The sequence below is a fragment of the Danio rerio genome, chromosome 9 (genome assembly GCF_049306965.1).
Source record: "Danio rerio strain Tuebingen ecotype United States chromosome 9, GRCz12tu, whole genome shotgun sequence".
NCBI lineage: Eukaryota > Metazoa > Chordata > Actinopteri > Cypriniformes > Danionidae > Danio > Danio rerio.
In genome coordinates, this window is record NC_133184.1 from 29179738 (window position 1) to 29196224 (window position 16487).

Here is a 16487-nt window from a genome sequence, read left to right on the forward strand (position 1 = left end):
AACCTCTCTGGACAGAAATGTAAAACGTGGACCAATCGATCACTTTTCTAATGGCTAATCATCTTGTTTAATCCCGCCTCTTTCGTAGCACTATACTACAAAATTTCACACAAACTCTAGTGTGACAGAAGCATTACTCTCCATTTATCTATAGTTACCTAATGATCTGAGACCTTCAGCCAGGACAAAGTACTGTGTATAGATTTAGATAAATGAGATTATTTTTTTAAAATTTCAATTGTTTTTTAAGAACATTTTGTTGAATAAACGTGTATGTATACAGCTATATTTAGCTTGTTTAGACAGATTTTTTTAAAAATTTGTGAAGAAATAATTAGTTTGCTGTGGCCAGAGAAAAAATTGGTAAATCCTTAATGTTGAGCCCTAAAAGGTCATGTGAAATAAAATTTCAAAGCTTGTCCAGGCATGTGGACATAACACATCATTTAAATCAAGTAGTTTTTAGCATGCCAAAGTCAAATGTATGCATAAAAAATGTATGTTTTTTGATCATCAAATCAGAATATTATAATGATTTCTGTAATAATGATTAACTTATTATTATTAGCTTAACAACCTAATAACCAATCAAACCCTGATCTGTTGGGAAGATGTGGCTCTCTGACCTAAATCAAATCGTTTTAGTCAGTCAGACATGGCCCAGAAAGAAGAAGACGACCTTTGGAAAGCATTTTGAGCTCTTGCAGGTTCTAGGAATGATGAAAAAGAGTGATTATATTACTGCAAGACAGAGGAAGTAAGGATATAGGACAGATATGTCATCTCTAAACGAGTCTCTGTCTTGCTGGGCTTCAAACCTAATTTCAGCCTGATGGAATGTCCAGCACAGTGTTGATTCTTTTCTCAGCTGTACTTTTGTCACATTGTGAGAGTGCTTAATGTCTTCCTCCACTTCTGTTCATCAGTGTACAGATGACCACACAGCAGGCCATTTAACTTTCCTCTTCAATCAATTATCTTTATATAACAAGGATTTTTATTTTTGGTAAGAAAAAGAAAATTCTCAGTTGAAAATTCTCAGTTGACTATAGTTTGATCTCCTTCTCACAATGCTAATAAAACTATTAAATAATATTACCAAATAATTAATTAATACATTTAAACTGTTACATTATTTTCTTATTAATTTTGACTTACTGTACAAACAGTGTAAACTATAATATCTATCTATCTATCTATCTATCTATCTATCTATCTATCTATCTATCTATCTATCTATCTATCTATCTATCTATCTATCTATCTATCTATCTATCTATCTATCTATCTATCTATCTATCTATCTATCTATCTATCTGTCTGTCTGTCTGTCTGTCTGTCTGTCTGTCTGTCTGTCTGTCTGTCTGTCTGTCTGTCTGTCTGTCTGTCTATCTATCTATCTCTTTTTTTGTTTTTTTTGTTTTTTGTAAAAACCAAAAAGGAACACAGTCGGTTTCTTGTACAATACACTGACAAAAAGACAGAAAAAAAAATGATTTTACCACCTGTTTTCAAAAAACATCTAAACACTTTCATATTTATATATGTATAAATATGTTTTGCAGAATCTGTGTGGCCCTTGTAACAAATAAGCAACATTTAAAGTTTGATTGTAAATTTGAAAATCTCAAAAGATGTTTTTAATGTAAATATGTGACAAAAAATTCAATTCAGTACAGTATCAAGGGTCAAAATGTTAGAGTTGTGATAGTTCCAGTCATAAAACAATAAGTGTTGTTGGTATTTAACTTTACTGACTTTACTATTTGTGTAGTACACTCACCGGCCACTTCATTAGGTAACAATACAATTTATAATCTGCCAATCAAACTGCATTTAGACATGTAGACACGGTCAAGATAATCTGCTGCAAATCAAACTGAGCATCAGAATGGGGAAGAAAGGTGATTTAAGTGACTTTGAACGAGACATGATTGTTGGTACCAGACGGGCTGGTCTAAGTTTTTCAGAAACTGCTGACCTACTGGGATATTTACAGACAACCATGTCTAGAGTTTACAGAGAATGATCTGAAAAAGAGAAAATATCCAGTGAACGGCAGTTCTGTGGGTGCAGATGCCTTGTTGATACCAGAGGTCAGAGGAGAATGGCCAAACTGGTTCCAGCTAATAGAAAGGCAACAGTAACTCAAATAACCACTCGTTACAGCCGAGGTATGCAGAAGAGCATCTCTGAATGCACAACACATCGAATCTTAAGGCAGATGGGCCAGACCACACCGGCTGTCACTAATGTCAACTAAGAACAGTAAACTGCACAATCTGCACAGGCTCACCAAAATTGGACAATAGAAGATTGGAAAAGTTGCCTGGTCTGATAAGTCACGATTTCTGCTACGACATTCAAATGGCAGGGTCAGAATTTGGCATCAACAGCATGAAAGCATGGATCCATCCTGCCTTGTATCAACGGTTCAGGCTGGTGGTGGTGGTGTAATGGTGTGGGGGATATTATCTTGGCACACTTTGGGCCCATTAGTACCAATTGAGCATTGTGTCAATGCCACAGCCTGCCTGATTATTGTTGCTGACCATGTCCATCCCTTTATGACCTCAGTGTACCCATCTTCTGATGGCTACTTCCAGCGGGATAATGTGCCATGTCATAAAGCACAAATCATCTCAGACTGGTTTCTTGAACATGACAATGAGTTCACTGTACTCGAATGGCCTCCACAGTCACCAGATCTCAGTCCAATAGAGCACCTTTGGGATGGGGTGGAATGGGAGATTTGCATCACGGACCTGCAGCCCCTGTGTGATGCTATCATGTCAATATAAACCAATATCTCTAAGGAATATTTCCAGTACCTTGGTTGAAGAGAGTTAAAACCGGTAATTGGTGTACCTGATAAAGTGGCCGGTAAGTGTATATACAGTATGCACAATATATTCTTTTGGACTTTTGCAACTTTGACATTGAATCTGTTGTGAAAAGAAAAAAGCTTCTCTCTACTTGTCCAGCTTTTTGAGCAAGCAGACAACAGTTTCCATCTAAGACTCTTTTTCTCTGTGTGTGTGTGTATATATAAAAAGTACCCCAAGCCTGACAGTAAAAGTGCACTGTGTGTGTGTGTGCATGTGTGTGTGTTTTTACACAGGACAATGACAGAAAAGTAAATTGCGAACAGGAGGTCTTTGCTTATCAGCTGAGAAAGGAAGACACGGTTCTTCTCCCTCATCCTTATCTCTTCGCTACCTGTGTGATCGCAAAAGCCTGAGGCAAAAACACACAGACTCGCATATGCAGCGGCTCACTATGCAGATCTAGAGCAGAGCCACCATTCGCATCCTATTTGGTCATCAAATTCAAAAACACTCGTTTATTGTTAACTCATCGTTTGAAAGCAAACGTGAGGCGCATGCTAACACTAGCCCGCTAGCTGTCTCGGTTTGAGTCCAGCTTCAAAGGCTGCGATAAGAGTCACTGAAGTGCTTTCAGTGCTTGTGATGGTTGCCGTAGCAATGGTGGCAGCAATCTCATTCAGGATAATAGCTTGGAATATTATGGTGAAGAACCGGAAATTGGTTGGTTGCAATTTGGCAAGTGTGATTTGGAAAGCTTAAGGCTACCACAGGGCATTTTCTGCTAGATAGTTGTGTGTTTGCACAATCTTTTTGTGCTATAAAAACAATTTGCGCTTCCATCCACACATCTTGTTTGATTTTTTCTTTCATGATCTGTGACCCATACAAGATTATTAAAAAGTTTAACAATATACATATTATACATATGCGTTTTACAAACTGTACTATTTTATTGTAAATGAAGTCACTTATATTATACAGTTGAAGTCAGAATTATTACCCCCCTTACCCCCCTCCCCCACCCCTCATTCATGATGTTTACCAGAGCAAGGAAATTTTCACAGTATGTTTGATAATATTATTTCTTCTGGAGAAATGGCTAGAATAAAAGCAGTTTTTAATTAAAAAAAAACATTTTAAGGTCAAAATTATAAGCCCCTTGAAGCTACTGTATTTTTTAAAAATAGTCTACAGAACAAACCATCATTATACAATAACTTGCCTAATTACCCTAACCTGCCTAGTTAACCTAGTTAAGCCTTCAAATGTCACTTTAAGCTGCATAAAAGTGTCTTGAAGAATATTTTGTAAAATATTATTTACTGTCATCATTGCAAAAATAAAAGAAATCTGTTATTAGAGATATATTATTAAAACTATTATGTTTAAAAATGTGTTGAAAAAATATTGACTCCATAAACTTAGGGGGCTAATAATTCTAACTTTAACTGTAAACGAATCATTCTTAAGGTTCTTTATAACATAATGTACTAAATGCTGTTTACGTAAGTTTTTTCATTTACATTACATTTAATGTTTATTTATGTTTTTGTTGATTTTACAAAAAGAACATGAATAAGAACATGCAGTGAAACGGGCTTGATGTTAAAAATAATTATACACAATTTCCTTATATAGTAATTATATAAAATATAGTTATTACAGTTTTTCTCAGTCACTTTGATGCATTTATCACACCACTATTTACATTTGCACAACAGTTAATGCATTTCTCAAAACAATTAGTCATTTGTGCACATCCTAGTAGCAGTTTCTTATTCCTTCCAACAAATTGCAGATGCTTTTGGACATGCATTAATTGTTTTCATACAACTCTCTGCTATTTATAACATTATCATTTGCTTATGTCATGTCAGTCAAAATTAACTAAACTTGTAAATGCTGAATAGTCATAGCATATAAAACTAATAGTCTCCATTTCATTACTTGAGTCATTACATACTAAAATGTTAAACTAGTTGTCAAAATCTGTCGAGCAAATTTTATTAAAAAAATGAAATCTTTATTTTTCTGAAAATGTCTCATAATTTATAATTTACAGACCTGTGTCGTAGGTTCAGTTCCAATATGTTCTGCAGTATAGCTTACAGTTGTGCCCAGCTTTACCCAAAGGAAGCTTATGTTTGTTGTAAATAAGGGTGTATTTATTCTTTTGCACAGTGCTGTGAATAAATTAGAATTACAACGAGCATATGCAGTAAAAATATGAAACATACATATTCAGTGTCTTGTACTCAGATACCTCACTAAATGCAGTGATGTCTAACTTTACTGTAGTTTTCAAATGGCTGTGCAAATAGTATATAGTTCTATCTTGAGCATGTTCAGGATGTGTCACCAACATCTGACTTTTTTGCATTAAAAAAATGTTGAGAGTAAACTGTCATAATGAAAACATGACAAAGCCTTCTGACTATCTTGTTCATAAACAATGGTGTCAGGACTTTTCATTTTGATGATACTGACACTTTGATTGACATGAATACTTGCTTTTGAGGAATGAACTATCCATTTTGAGCGTGTGACGCACTTTTGCAGGTTATCAGTTAGGTTTTGCAGTTTGTACGAATTGTTTTGAGAAATGTATTAACTGTCCAGAAATAAACTGGTGTTGTGAGAAACGCACCAAAGCGACTGAGAAAAACTGTAATATAGTAATTCAAACTTTTTATTTTTATAGCATTTTAACATTTTATTTACTTTTCATTTTACATTTTAAGTATTTGTTTTATTTAGGTTTAAACCATAATGTAAATTATTCTTTGTCAAAAGTGTTCTTGTAATACACAATTATACATTAAAAGGAAATTGTATTTGTCTTCAGCTATTCTTTTATCATTTAAAAATGATTTAAATCCAATCTGTGACTCAAAATCATAATATGTGCATTTTGAGATGTCCATTCATCCATCCATCTGTCTGTCCTTCTGTCTTTTTTCTTTTTAATATATTTTTATGGAACGTTGTTAGTGCAAAACCATGTCAGAAATTTACATCCAGTAAGAAGATAATATCCATCACACGTATAATTTGAATCCTGACCCCCATATGAAAATTATAATAAAAATTAAAAATTATAAAATTGAATTAAATTTCAACTAAATAAACAATAAAAAAAAAAATAAAAAATAACATCATAAAATACAAAACTATTTTACAAAAAGACAGATTACATTCTGTCCTTCTATCATTAATGACAGTTTACAGTTTTTCTCAGTGGCATTGGTGCATTTCTCACAACACAATTTACATTTGCACAACAGTTAATGCGTTTCTCAAAACAAGTAGTACAAACTGCAAAACCTAGTTGATAGCCTGCAAAAGCGTGTCACCTGCTCAAAAGGGGTAGCTCATTTCTCAAAAGCAAGTATTGATGTTCGTGTCATAAAGATGAAAAGTCCTGACACCATTGTTTGTACACCCTGTGAATGTTTTCCAATGAAAAAAGATCAGATTTTAGTGACACATCCTGAAAATGCTCAAGATAGCACTATATACTATTTGCACAGCCATTTGAAAACTACAGTAAAGTTAGGCATTACTGTATTTAGTGAGGTATCTGAGTACAAGACACTGAATATGTATGTTTCACAGTTTTACTGCATTTGCTCTATGCATTTCTAATTTATTCACACCATTGTGCAAAAGAATACACACACACACACACACACACACTTATTTACAACAAACATAAACTTTCTTTGGGTAGAGCTGTGCACAGCTGTAAACAATATTGTACTACATATTGGAACTGAACCTACAACATACACAGGTCTGTAAATCATTCATGAAATTGTTCAATTTAGAATACATTTAGAAGAAAAAAAATTAAAATGTTTATAACATTTTCTTGACAGATTTTGACAACTAGCTCAACATTTTTGGATGTAATGACTCAAGTAATGAAAGTTTAGTGAATTTTGACTGACATGACATAAGCAATTGATAATGTTATGAACAGCAGAGAGTTGTATGAAAGCAATTGATCCATGTCCAAAAGCATCTGCAATAAGTTGGAAGGAAAGAGAAACTGCTACTATGATGTGCACAAATGACTAATTGCTTTAAGAAATGCATTAACTGCTGTGCAAATGTAAATAGTGTTGTGAAAAAATGCACCAAAGTGACTGATAAAAACTGTAAACTGGCAAGAAAATCAATAAAATCATCTAAATTTGAAAGAAATAACAAAAACACTAAAATAATCATATAAAAAGTTGACATGAGGGTTGACAAACTTAGTTCACATCAGAAATTCTGGCACATCAAACCTATTACAAGTCCTATAGAGGCTTGAAAAGCACTTGACATATTTCTGGAATATCCTGGGAACCATTAGAAGAGAAGTTATGTAAAAACATAATTCCGTATAAAAAGATTTGAAAATCGTAACAGACTATCCACATTAGAAACACACGCAACAAGACCTAGAACATGAAATTCTTCCATGGCATTTCCAAAGATGTTAAAAGTCTAAACCAGATTACTTGGAGATGTAGGCGTGACGTTAGCTTACTGCTGCAAGGCAGATCCGTGCAGTACTGATTATGTTTAGGATCAGGGTTCCCAGCATGCTCGGCGAGCCCTTCAGATATATCTTCAAAACAGGCACAGAGGTTTAAGATAAACTGTGAGTGAACTGAGACAAGCGTACAATACACGCAGTGATGTTCTTTACGGTCTGAGCAGCTGCACATTTGAAGTGTCACCAAAAAAAAGAAAAGACGTGTCAGACATCTTGCTCCATGTGGTTTTGAAAGGTTGTGGGGAAAGCAGATCTGATGGAGCCAGTACTGCAGGCAGAAAACAGTTGATTTCGGTGTAGCACAGCATGGAATTGTTGAAGGTTGTGAGGTTACAGGATCTCAGTTAATCCCTCACACCCTGTTGAATTTCTCTCCGGGATTCATCTCCTTCATTTATTCATGTGCGAGTCAAAAGGAGGAAAACAAATCTTTGGCTTCTCTTCCATCCTTGTACTTGATTTCCATCAGAGGACGTCTGCTGCCGGTGCACTGGGGCCGTGTTTATATTTATTCATATTTATTTATTGAAATGAGCTGCACTTTGCATCTATGAAGGGGAATTCTCTCAATAGCACAAGTGTGTGCATGCATTCATCTTCACCTGTTTTCAAACACAGCTGGGAAAAGAAGGCTGATTTCTTGTTGGACAGGTTTATAAAACACATAAACAGTGTCAAAAAAGCCATTGCAAAAAGTACAGTACAAACAGGTGTTTGATCAACATGCATTCCGCCATTCACAAGTTACTCTGATGATATCAGATATACTGAAACTATTTTAATTTAGTTTTAACATAGTTTTTATATGCATATACATAGTGTCTGTGTGCATGTATGTTTGTGTTTACAGAGCTCAGCATGATTGAGTACACCACATTTCGGAAATACATTTTTGTATCCATTTCTCGGTGAATATCAGTCATATATTTTGGTGAATTTAAAAGCAGATTTATAATATGGATATATTTTTTAAAATACTATTTTAGTCACTGAACATCTTTAGAAATATAAAAATTATTTCCATTCATGGAAAATATTGGGGGAAAATGACAAACTACAAAATTTCAATAAAAAAAATAAATAAAAAAATTGCCCCTCTCAAATTTTGCTTTTTTCTTTCTTTCTTTTTTCTTTTTTTTATTTATTTATTATTTTTCCCTGACATAAATTTGGGTATACTTATGTTGGACCGTTATCTTAAGTTATTTTGTTTGATTATCTCCATTTTTATGTTCAGTACTGATTAATCTCATGTATATGCACAAATACAATGCTATAAAGCTTCCTAAAGGAAATATTAATTTAAATGAGAGATTTGTGAGGGGTGTACTCATGTGCTGAGCACTGTATATAGTGCTGTACATTAGATTCATCTTTATACATTATTCATTTATATATATATATATATATATATATATATATATATATATATATATATATATATATATATATATATATATATATATATATATATATATATATATTTATATATATATATATATATATATATATATATATATATATATATATATATATATATATATATATATATATTCTGAAATTGTATATTTATTTACAGATTTAAGAATTAATTATATCATATATACAATATAAATAAATATAATATAATAAATACAATAGGCCTACATAATATTGAATAAATAATACTGAATTTAAATAAATGATGCTAACAATAATCAAACATGGGAATGAATATAACTCGAAATTCTACTTTTTTCATGACATTCCTTGAATATCTCACAATACAGCATTTTCTTATAAAAATAAGCCAGAACTGAGAGAATGCTTAACCTGAAAGAAATAAAGCTGTAAAAAGTGAAATATAAACTTTTTTCTTGCACATTTCTTACATTTATTTTTTAACAATTTTGTTTGCTTAATGCTCTTGCGTTACAAAACAGATGAAGATAAACATTTTTTTTTCCTTGGTGCGTTGATCTGTTAGATTGCTAAAAAAGGAAATAAAGACACTGTTTCACCACTGAGTTTATACCTTAATTATTATTATTTCCTTTTAATCTAAAGGAGGCAGGGGTGTCAAAAATGTCAGATAAAGGTCTTTTAAAAGAGCTAAACACTTCTTTTTGTTAATAGTAACTACTTTTTTTATAATTTAGATTTTTAACATGGTAGAAATATGTTTTCTTGTAATAGCTGAATAATGAATACATTCATACTACATATATTTTATCTGATAGTTCATATTTCCATATTTCTGGCCACTAGCAGTCAATTACAACTGCATGTATAATGGGTTGCTGATGTGTTATGCTTATACTGGATTAGTGTTGGTGAGAGAAAACACCAATGCTTAAAAAAAAAGAAAGAAACACTATTTGCTCCAGGCTAAAACACATAACCCTGCTCTTTACTATCCTTCCACTCTGCACCACTCACATACTTCATCACATACAGTAAAAACCATATGAATATACCAAATGATTACAGGCATTTTACCATACCAACAAAGCCCTTTAATCAAATGCAACCCCTCGTTGCTTAACCCAGAATGCATACTCCTTTTACGTAACCACCATACAGCTACATGCACTAATTCCTATAATTAAACCACTTCTGCGCAGAAGTATATAAAACATCTATAAAATGATGCATTTTACCATCAAGCACCTTTAAAAAGCCCCTCTGCATAATCAAACACTAGAATCAAGTTCTCTCATTTAAACAAATATACAGATATACTAGCGCACACTCAACTTGCCACTGAGATCCTTGAGGAGGTGAGGAGATTGTGGGGAAAGCATCTGTAGTGGGCTGCAAGTAGGCAATGGGGATCTACATGTGCTTCAAAAATTTATCCACATTTACTGACTACTAATGGTAATGTTTATTAGCAGGAAAGCGGGATGAGCCACTTTTGCAGAAGGAGACTTGATTGACACTCACAAAATATTTGTTTGTCAGGTTATCACTCATGGGAGAGAGCTTCTGGTGTTGACTTACACAGTGAAAAGAGCCATAGATGTACACAAAACCAGTAACTGTTTGTGTGTTTCTCAGAGTGCATTTGTAAACTGACAGATCAAATGGATCCTCAAGGGTTCAAGAAGTTTAAAATGTGATGACTTATTCATTCTTCAGTTGAATTGCGGTTTACATTTGATGTTAGTGTTGAATTTGTAAAAGATCTGTGAACACCATTTATTTTTGTGGATCTGAGAATTGGTTTGGTCTTGATTTCATCTTGATTGCGAGTTAAACATATTAATAAAAACAGTAAAATTAAATAAATCTCATAATGTTGTCATTATTTCATATAATTAATAACAATTTTAATGTGTATGAAACTTGAGAAGATGAAAAAGACATCAAACAGACATTACAAAACCCTACATTTTAAGAAGCATGTAACTGCATTTCCTAGGCTAATTAACATGTTATGTTAATAACCATTCATTTATTCATTCATTCATTCATTCATTCATTCATTTTCTTTTCAGTTTAGTTCCTTTATTAATCGGAGGTTGCCACAGCAGAATGAACCACCAACTTATCCAGCATATGTTTTACACAGCGGATGCACTTCCAGCCACAACCCAGAAAGCACCCATATATGCTTACATTCTCATACATACACTACGGCCAATTTAGCTTATTCAATTCACCTATAGAGCATGTCTTTGGGCTATGGGGGAACCCGGAGAACCCAGAGAAAACCCACGCGAACACTGGGAGAACATGCAAACGCCACACAGAAATGCCAAATGACCCAGCCAGGGCACAAACCAGCAAACCTCCTTGCTGTGAGGTGACAGTGCTACCCACTGAGCCACCGTGTCGCCGTTATGTAAACATATTTGGCATAATTTTATTATCATCATGATTACAGACAAATACAAAGACACCATATCTGGATTTGTGTCTGTATAAATATAGATGTGTATTTGAATCTGCATCCAGAAATCAATAAAGTAATAATAGTTAAAAATACCAGTAGTTTTTACTGAACAACTTTGACTTGTATAAGTCTGAAAATTATAAATATATAGCATTTTTTAAATATGTAAATAAAAGATGACCTTGCAATGTGACTTTTCAATTTACTATTTTTCACATTATGATCATCCCATTCCAGTTTGCAAAGTTTTGCTCATTATTATATGGCTGAGAAATATAGCCAAAAATTAATCAATAACATGCATAATGACAGTATCAATGATTATCTCAACATATGTCAGGTCCTTCTCATTTATTAATTAATTATTTAATTGTTTGTTTGTTTGTTTGTTTATTTGTTTGTTTGTGCATGGATTTGTGAATTGCGATGTCCCGGAACAGATAGGGGTAACAGATTCGGCATTTTACTCAAGGATGTGGTGTCGTGCATGAAAGTGGAGAGCAGGTTGGGGGTGGAAGGGGAAGGGGACTTGGTTAGGGAATGCGAGGCATTGACGAAGGGGTGAAAGTGAAGAGGGTTGGGGAGTCGCGGAAGAAAGTGAAAGTGAACAGCGGACGGGGTCGGAGGGTGGTTGAGGAGGGAGATTGGTAAAATGAGGTGCTGGATTAGATTTCAGAGGTGCTCCGGATCAGGCATGTTCCAGCACAAATTAAGCCCTGAAAGTGGTGCAAATGCTAAAGAGTGAATAAAAGTTTATGGCCAGTGCTTAATTTGTAAGTGAATAATTCCCAGAACAAAACCAGGAAATAAAAGTTACAGTGACCGATGTCCACCAAACTATTTCAGTTTTCCTGGAACATTTGTCATTAAATGGTGATGAGGCAAAAAAGAGCAATACATTTCTGAACAGTCTTTAATTATTAAACATATCAAACAATAAACATAAATTGTATGAATACACTATTCAGTTCACTTCACTATCATGTGCCAAGTGAAAAATAAAACTTAATTGACTCACTCTGTCTAATCTTCAATCTTCAAGCTAGCTGAGCTACTTGTAGACACCTCTAATCTGATTAAAAGTCTGTAAAAGCCATGTTTATTGTTTGTATTTTGAGGTAAATTTTTAAATCAGACACATTGTTTTATATTTAAAGTCTCCAATTACATTGCTTTTTATGATTACTAACCACAGGTACACTAGAACTGATTTTTTATAAATAAACAAAAATATCAATAAAACATACGAGAAAAGACAGACCTTAAGATTAAATAATTAAAAGAATTAATTATCAATGTAAGTATTGAATGAAAATGATGAATCAATATTGGTAATCCAGCAGTGTCACATTTCTCAATGTCAATGTTTCAGACTTTTGTATTGTGCTTTGTTCTCCATTGTTATGTGTTCACTTCCTGCATTTAGTCCCTTGTTCCTTTGCCACAGTGACTGATTGTCTCCTTCCTGTTGTAAGAGCATTTAGTTTGTTATCTTATCTTGTTAGCCCTATTGTATTCCCTCTGTGTATTAACCCCAGCGTTTCAGTTGTTCATTGTCAGTCATTGTATGTTGCTGTTTGCTGTTGGTTGTTCATGTTAGTCGTTCTTGTCTCAGTTTTTCCTTGTTTTCAGCCATGTTCCTATATAATGGTATTCGAAAGTAACTGCTTATCTATTCCTAATCAGATGATGGAAAAGAAACTGCTTATCTATTCCTAAACAGATGATGAAAAAAAACAAGATGGTGAAAATATTAGAGCTGATATGACAATCAGCCCTTGTGTGTGTATATAGTCATATTGTTATATTCTTTTTATTCAACAACTATAGAGATTTTCTGCAGTTCTTCATGGTATATTTGAAGTGTCCATTTGAGAGCGCCCTCTGGCCTTCAGATTTACTACTTTGGATTTACATCTGATGCTAGAACCATGCTTCTCATGTGCATGACAATCACAGCTTTTGCTAAATCACGATTTTAATTTCATTTCAATTTATCACCCAGCCCTAACATGACGTTGATTAAATCATGACAGAGTTTTTATGTTGGGGGTAGATTATTCCCATAGGAGTATAACTGTGCTAAACCTCCAATATTCCTCCCTGAAACTGCAGATTTATTTTGATAATTGCATTTATAATCGTCTCATATTCCAGATGACAGAGTATCACATCATCATCATCGCCATCTTTAATAGATACACATATTTTTGCAAGCGTGGGCACTCAGGCTTTATATTGATTAGCTCCTATTAGTCATGTTAGCTAAACTTTTAGGTAGATTTTTTTTCCATAAAGCAAAACTTTCATGTTAGGTAGATGATTATACAAAGCAAAACAGCTTGTACTCACAGTTCAATGGCCTTGTTCCACATGATGACATATCCAGACAAAATGAAGGATTCAATGTTCACTATGTGTGTATTCCCACGCTCCGTCCCCACGTAAAGCCATTTACTTTGAAATGGAAGATGACAAAATGTGATCCTAGAAGAGAAAAAAAAGAGGAATCATATTTGAGGGAATGAGAGAACACTTCACAGGATATGTCAACATCATATTATAGTATGTAATTATTATCTCATGATGAAGAACTTGCAAGCCATTAATTATCTTTTTAATTAATATGCTTCACAGTTTTTATTCATTGCATGTACACCATTTTTTCCCTGAATGCTTAAGATGTAATTACAAAATCCTATAAAACTGCAATGTGCATTAATGCATATTCATTACCAGAATGTGTTTACACACTGAACCATGAACAAGGAAAAGAGCCAAATTACACTGTATATTGGTGGGTTTAAAGTTTTGTTCAGTCTCTAACATTTTTCAGCATGTCCTTGCTCATCTTTCAACTAAAGCTGAACTGTTAATTAAAATCTGAATAACAACATGGCCTTGTGAGATTATTAAACTGAGAAATGTTTCAAGTGAATGAAATAAATATACGGTTGGTATGCATCGTGGATTTTAAAGTGAGAGGCGGTGCTCTGTTTTGTTCTATCGTTCGGTTTTCGCACACAAGCAAGCATGGGCCTCATGATAGTGTTTTTACACTCAGTCCTTTGTCGCATAGTGTTTACAATACATGAATGCTGTGTGCAAACTCTTACACTGTAGGTGGTCTGGTTTTGCTTTCTTTTAAAACTGTGGAGTAGCTTGCTTGTGATGAGCGTGTGCACAGCACTTCAGGTAAACATTCATGGAATTCAAAACATTTTCTGCTGTTGTAAGTTGCCTTTCGAAACTAACAGAAATTAATTATGTTAACAGAACAGTCAATTTCATTTTAATGATTCAAATAAATACACATTGGTCCGTGTATCATCCGTTCATTTGATTATTCCTTTTATTACGGAAAACGAAACATCAGAAAAACGATGAATATTTCGTTTTTCTGTTTATTCTGTAGGCAGAAAAAATGGAAACTCATCTGTTATTCTGCTTTTTAACTTAAAACGAAATATTAAAACAAACACAAAACCAAAACGAAATAATGAGTCAAAATATGGTCCGTGTACGGTCCGTGTACGTTTTGTTCATTTGTTTTCCATTTTCAAACGGAATAAAGGAAATGGAGAAAACGGCCGTTTTTCCGTTTTTCTTTTGCTCACGAGAAAACGAAAAAACGAGATTTTGGCTGGATTTTCGTTTTTTTGGTTTAGGGTAGGAAAACGGATAAACGACTTTAAAATTCATTTTACACATGTAGGCGGTGCTGAAACGCCCACTTTCCTCTAATTGGTCAACCATATCTGCGCTCGTGACGTCACCCTCAAAATAAAAGCCTTACACGCAGGCTTTTAATTATTATTATTTAATTATATATTAACAAAGTTTACATATTCTATCATTTGAACCACACACAGTTAGCAGGCTTACATTCATTGCGTATGTATAAATTAAATAAAAACGTAAAGCAGTATTCTTAGACATTTGTCATTAAAATAAGGTCATAGTTCACTGCCAAGCTTCTTGCTGCTATACACCTGATGCAGAGCAAAGAAAGCCATTTCCGAGGAGCACCTGGTTTGCATGATTGTTTCAGAGCAAGGGCTTTATAATAATAATAATAATTATTATTATTATTATTATTATTATTATTATCAGTTACTAGTGTTTTTATTGTTTGGTGTGTTTTTTTTTTTCTTTTTAATAGTTTTTAGCAGAACCAGAATAAGAACACTTTGGGCCCTGCTATAAAAACAAAGGGTACCATTTGTTTTCATTTATTTCTTCCTATTTTAATTATATATTGTAATTATTTATTTGATAATTAATACTATTTTATTGTAACGCTAAAGTAGGCCTGTCTTATTATTATTTTTTATTATTAAATTTGCTGTTATTGTAGGCTAGATGGCAGGCTTTAAATATTTTAAATAACATTTACTCATAACCTTACTAATTCGAGAGCCGAACCTAAAAAAGTTTAAGTGCAATAAGCCTGTACAATAAAGGGAGCCGCAATGCATATTGCTAGCGCATTCTTTCACTCAACAATTATTGCTGGAATAATGAAATAAATTTCAAATTAACCAATTAAACACATTATAGTTGATAAAAAAAATTGTGTCTAGTAGTTCCGACAAACAGATGAGCTGGCTACATGTGCGTTGCGCTAATAATTTGACATTTGCTCTTCTTGAGAAAGTGCTACAGCGGGCCCTGCTATTTCACAAATAAGGTTAGTGATACGTATTTTAAATTAGTATTGCACATTATTCATTCATTTTCTTGTCGGCTTGGTCCCTTTATTAATCTGGGGTCGCCACAGCGGAATGAACCGCAGCGGATGCCCTTCCAGCCACAACCCATCTCTGGGAAACATCCACACATACACACACACTTATACAGTATGGACAATTTAGCCTACCCAATTCACCTGTACCGCATGTCTTTTTACTGTGGGGAAACCCACGCGAACGCACTACACTACTGAATTAGACACACAATCTCAAAAAAAAACTTGATGCTTATTTACATTATCTAAAGTCATTTCTGAGGTAGGATCTGTTGTTGTATTATATATTTTCGTTTTAATATGCAAATAATTTTCTTTAATTTGTAATAGGTCCCTCATTGCATAAAATAACCAGCCTTTGTATTCAATATGTTTGTAAATTGTCCATCCAGTTTGACGCAAGCTAAACAACATTTTGGCCTGTTTTGCTTATTAAATGAGTGATTTTCACGGAGAAACAAATCATCCATCCACACAGTTTTGTATAGG

At 33.7% G+C, this 16487-nt stretch overlaps 1 protein-coding gene across 29 annotated transcripts in view; it reads right to left on the bottom strand.

Moving 5' to 3' along the window:
- Nucleotides 1–16487, bottom strand: part of stxbp5l (syntaxin binding protein 5L) — a 235801-nt gene that overhangs the window by 93503 nt on the left and 125811 nt on the right. For all 29 annotated transcript variants that reach the window (XM_073912154.1, XM_021478738.3, XM_021478740.3 and 26 more), the window contains 1 exon segment: nucleotides 13604–13738. In XM_073912154.1, coding sequence (XP_073768255.1) covers nucleotides 13604–13738 — 135 coding nt within the window.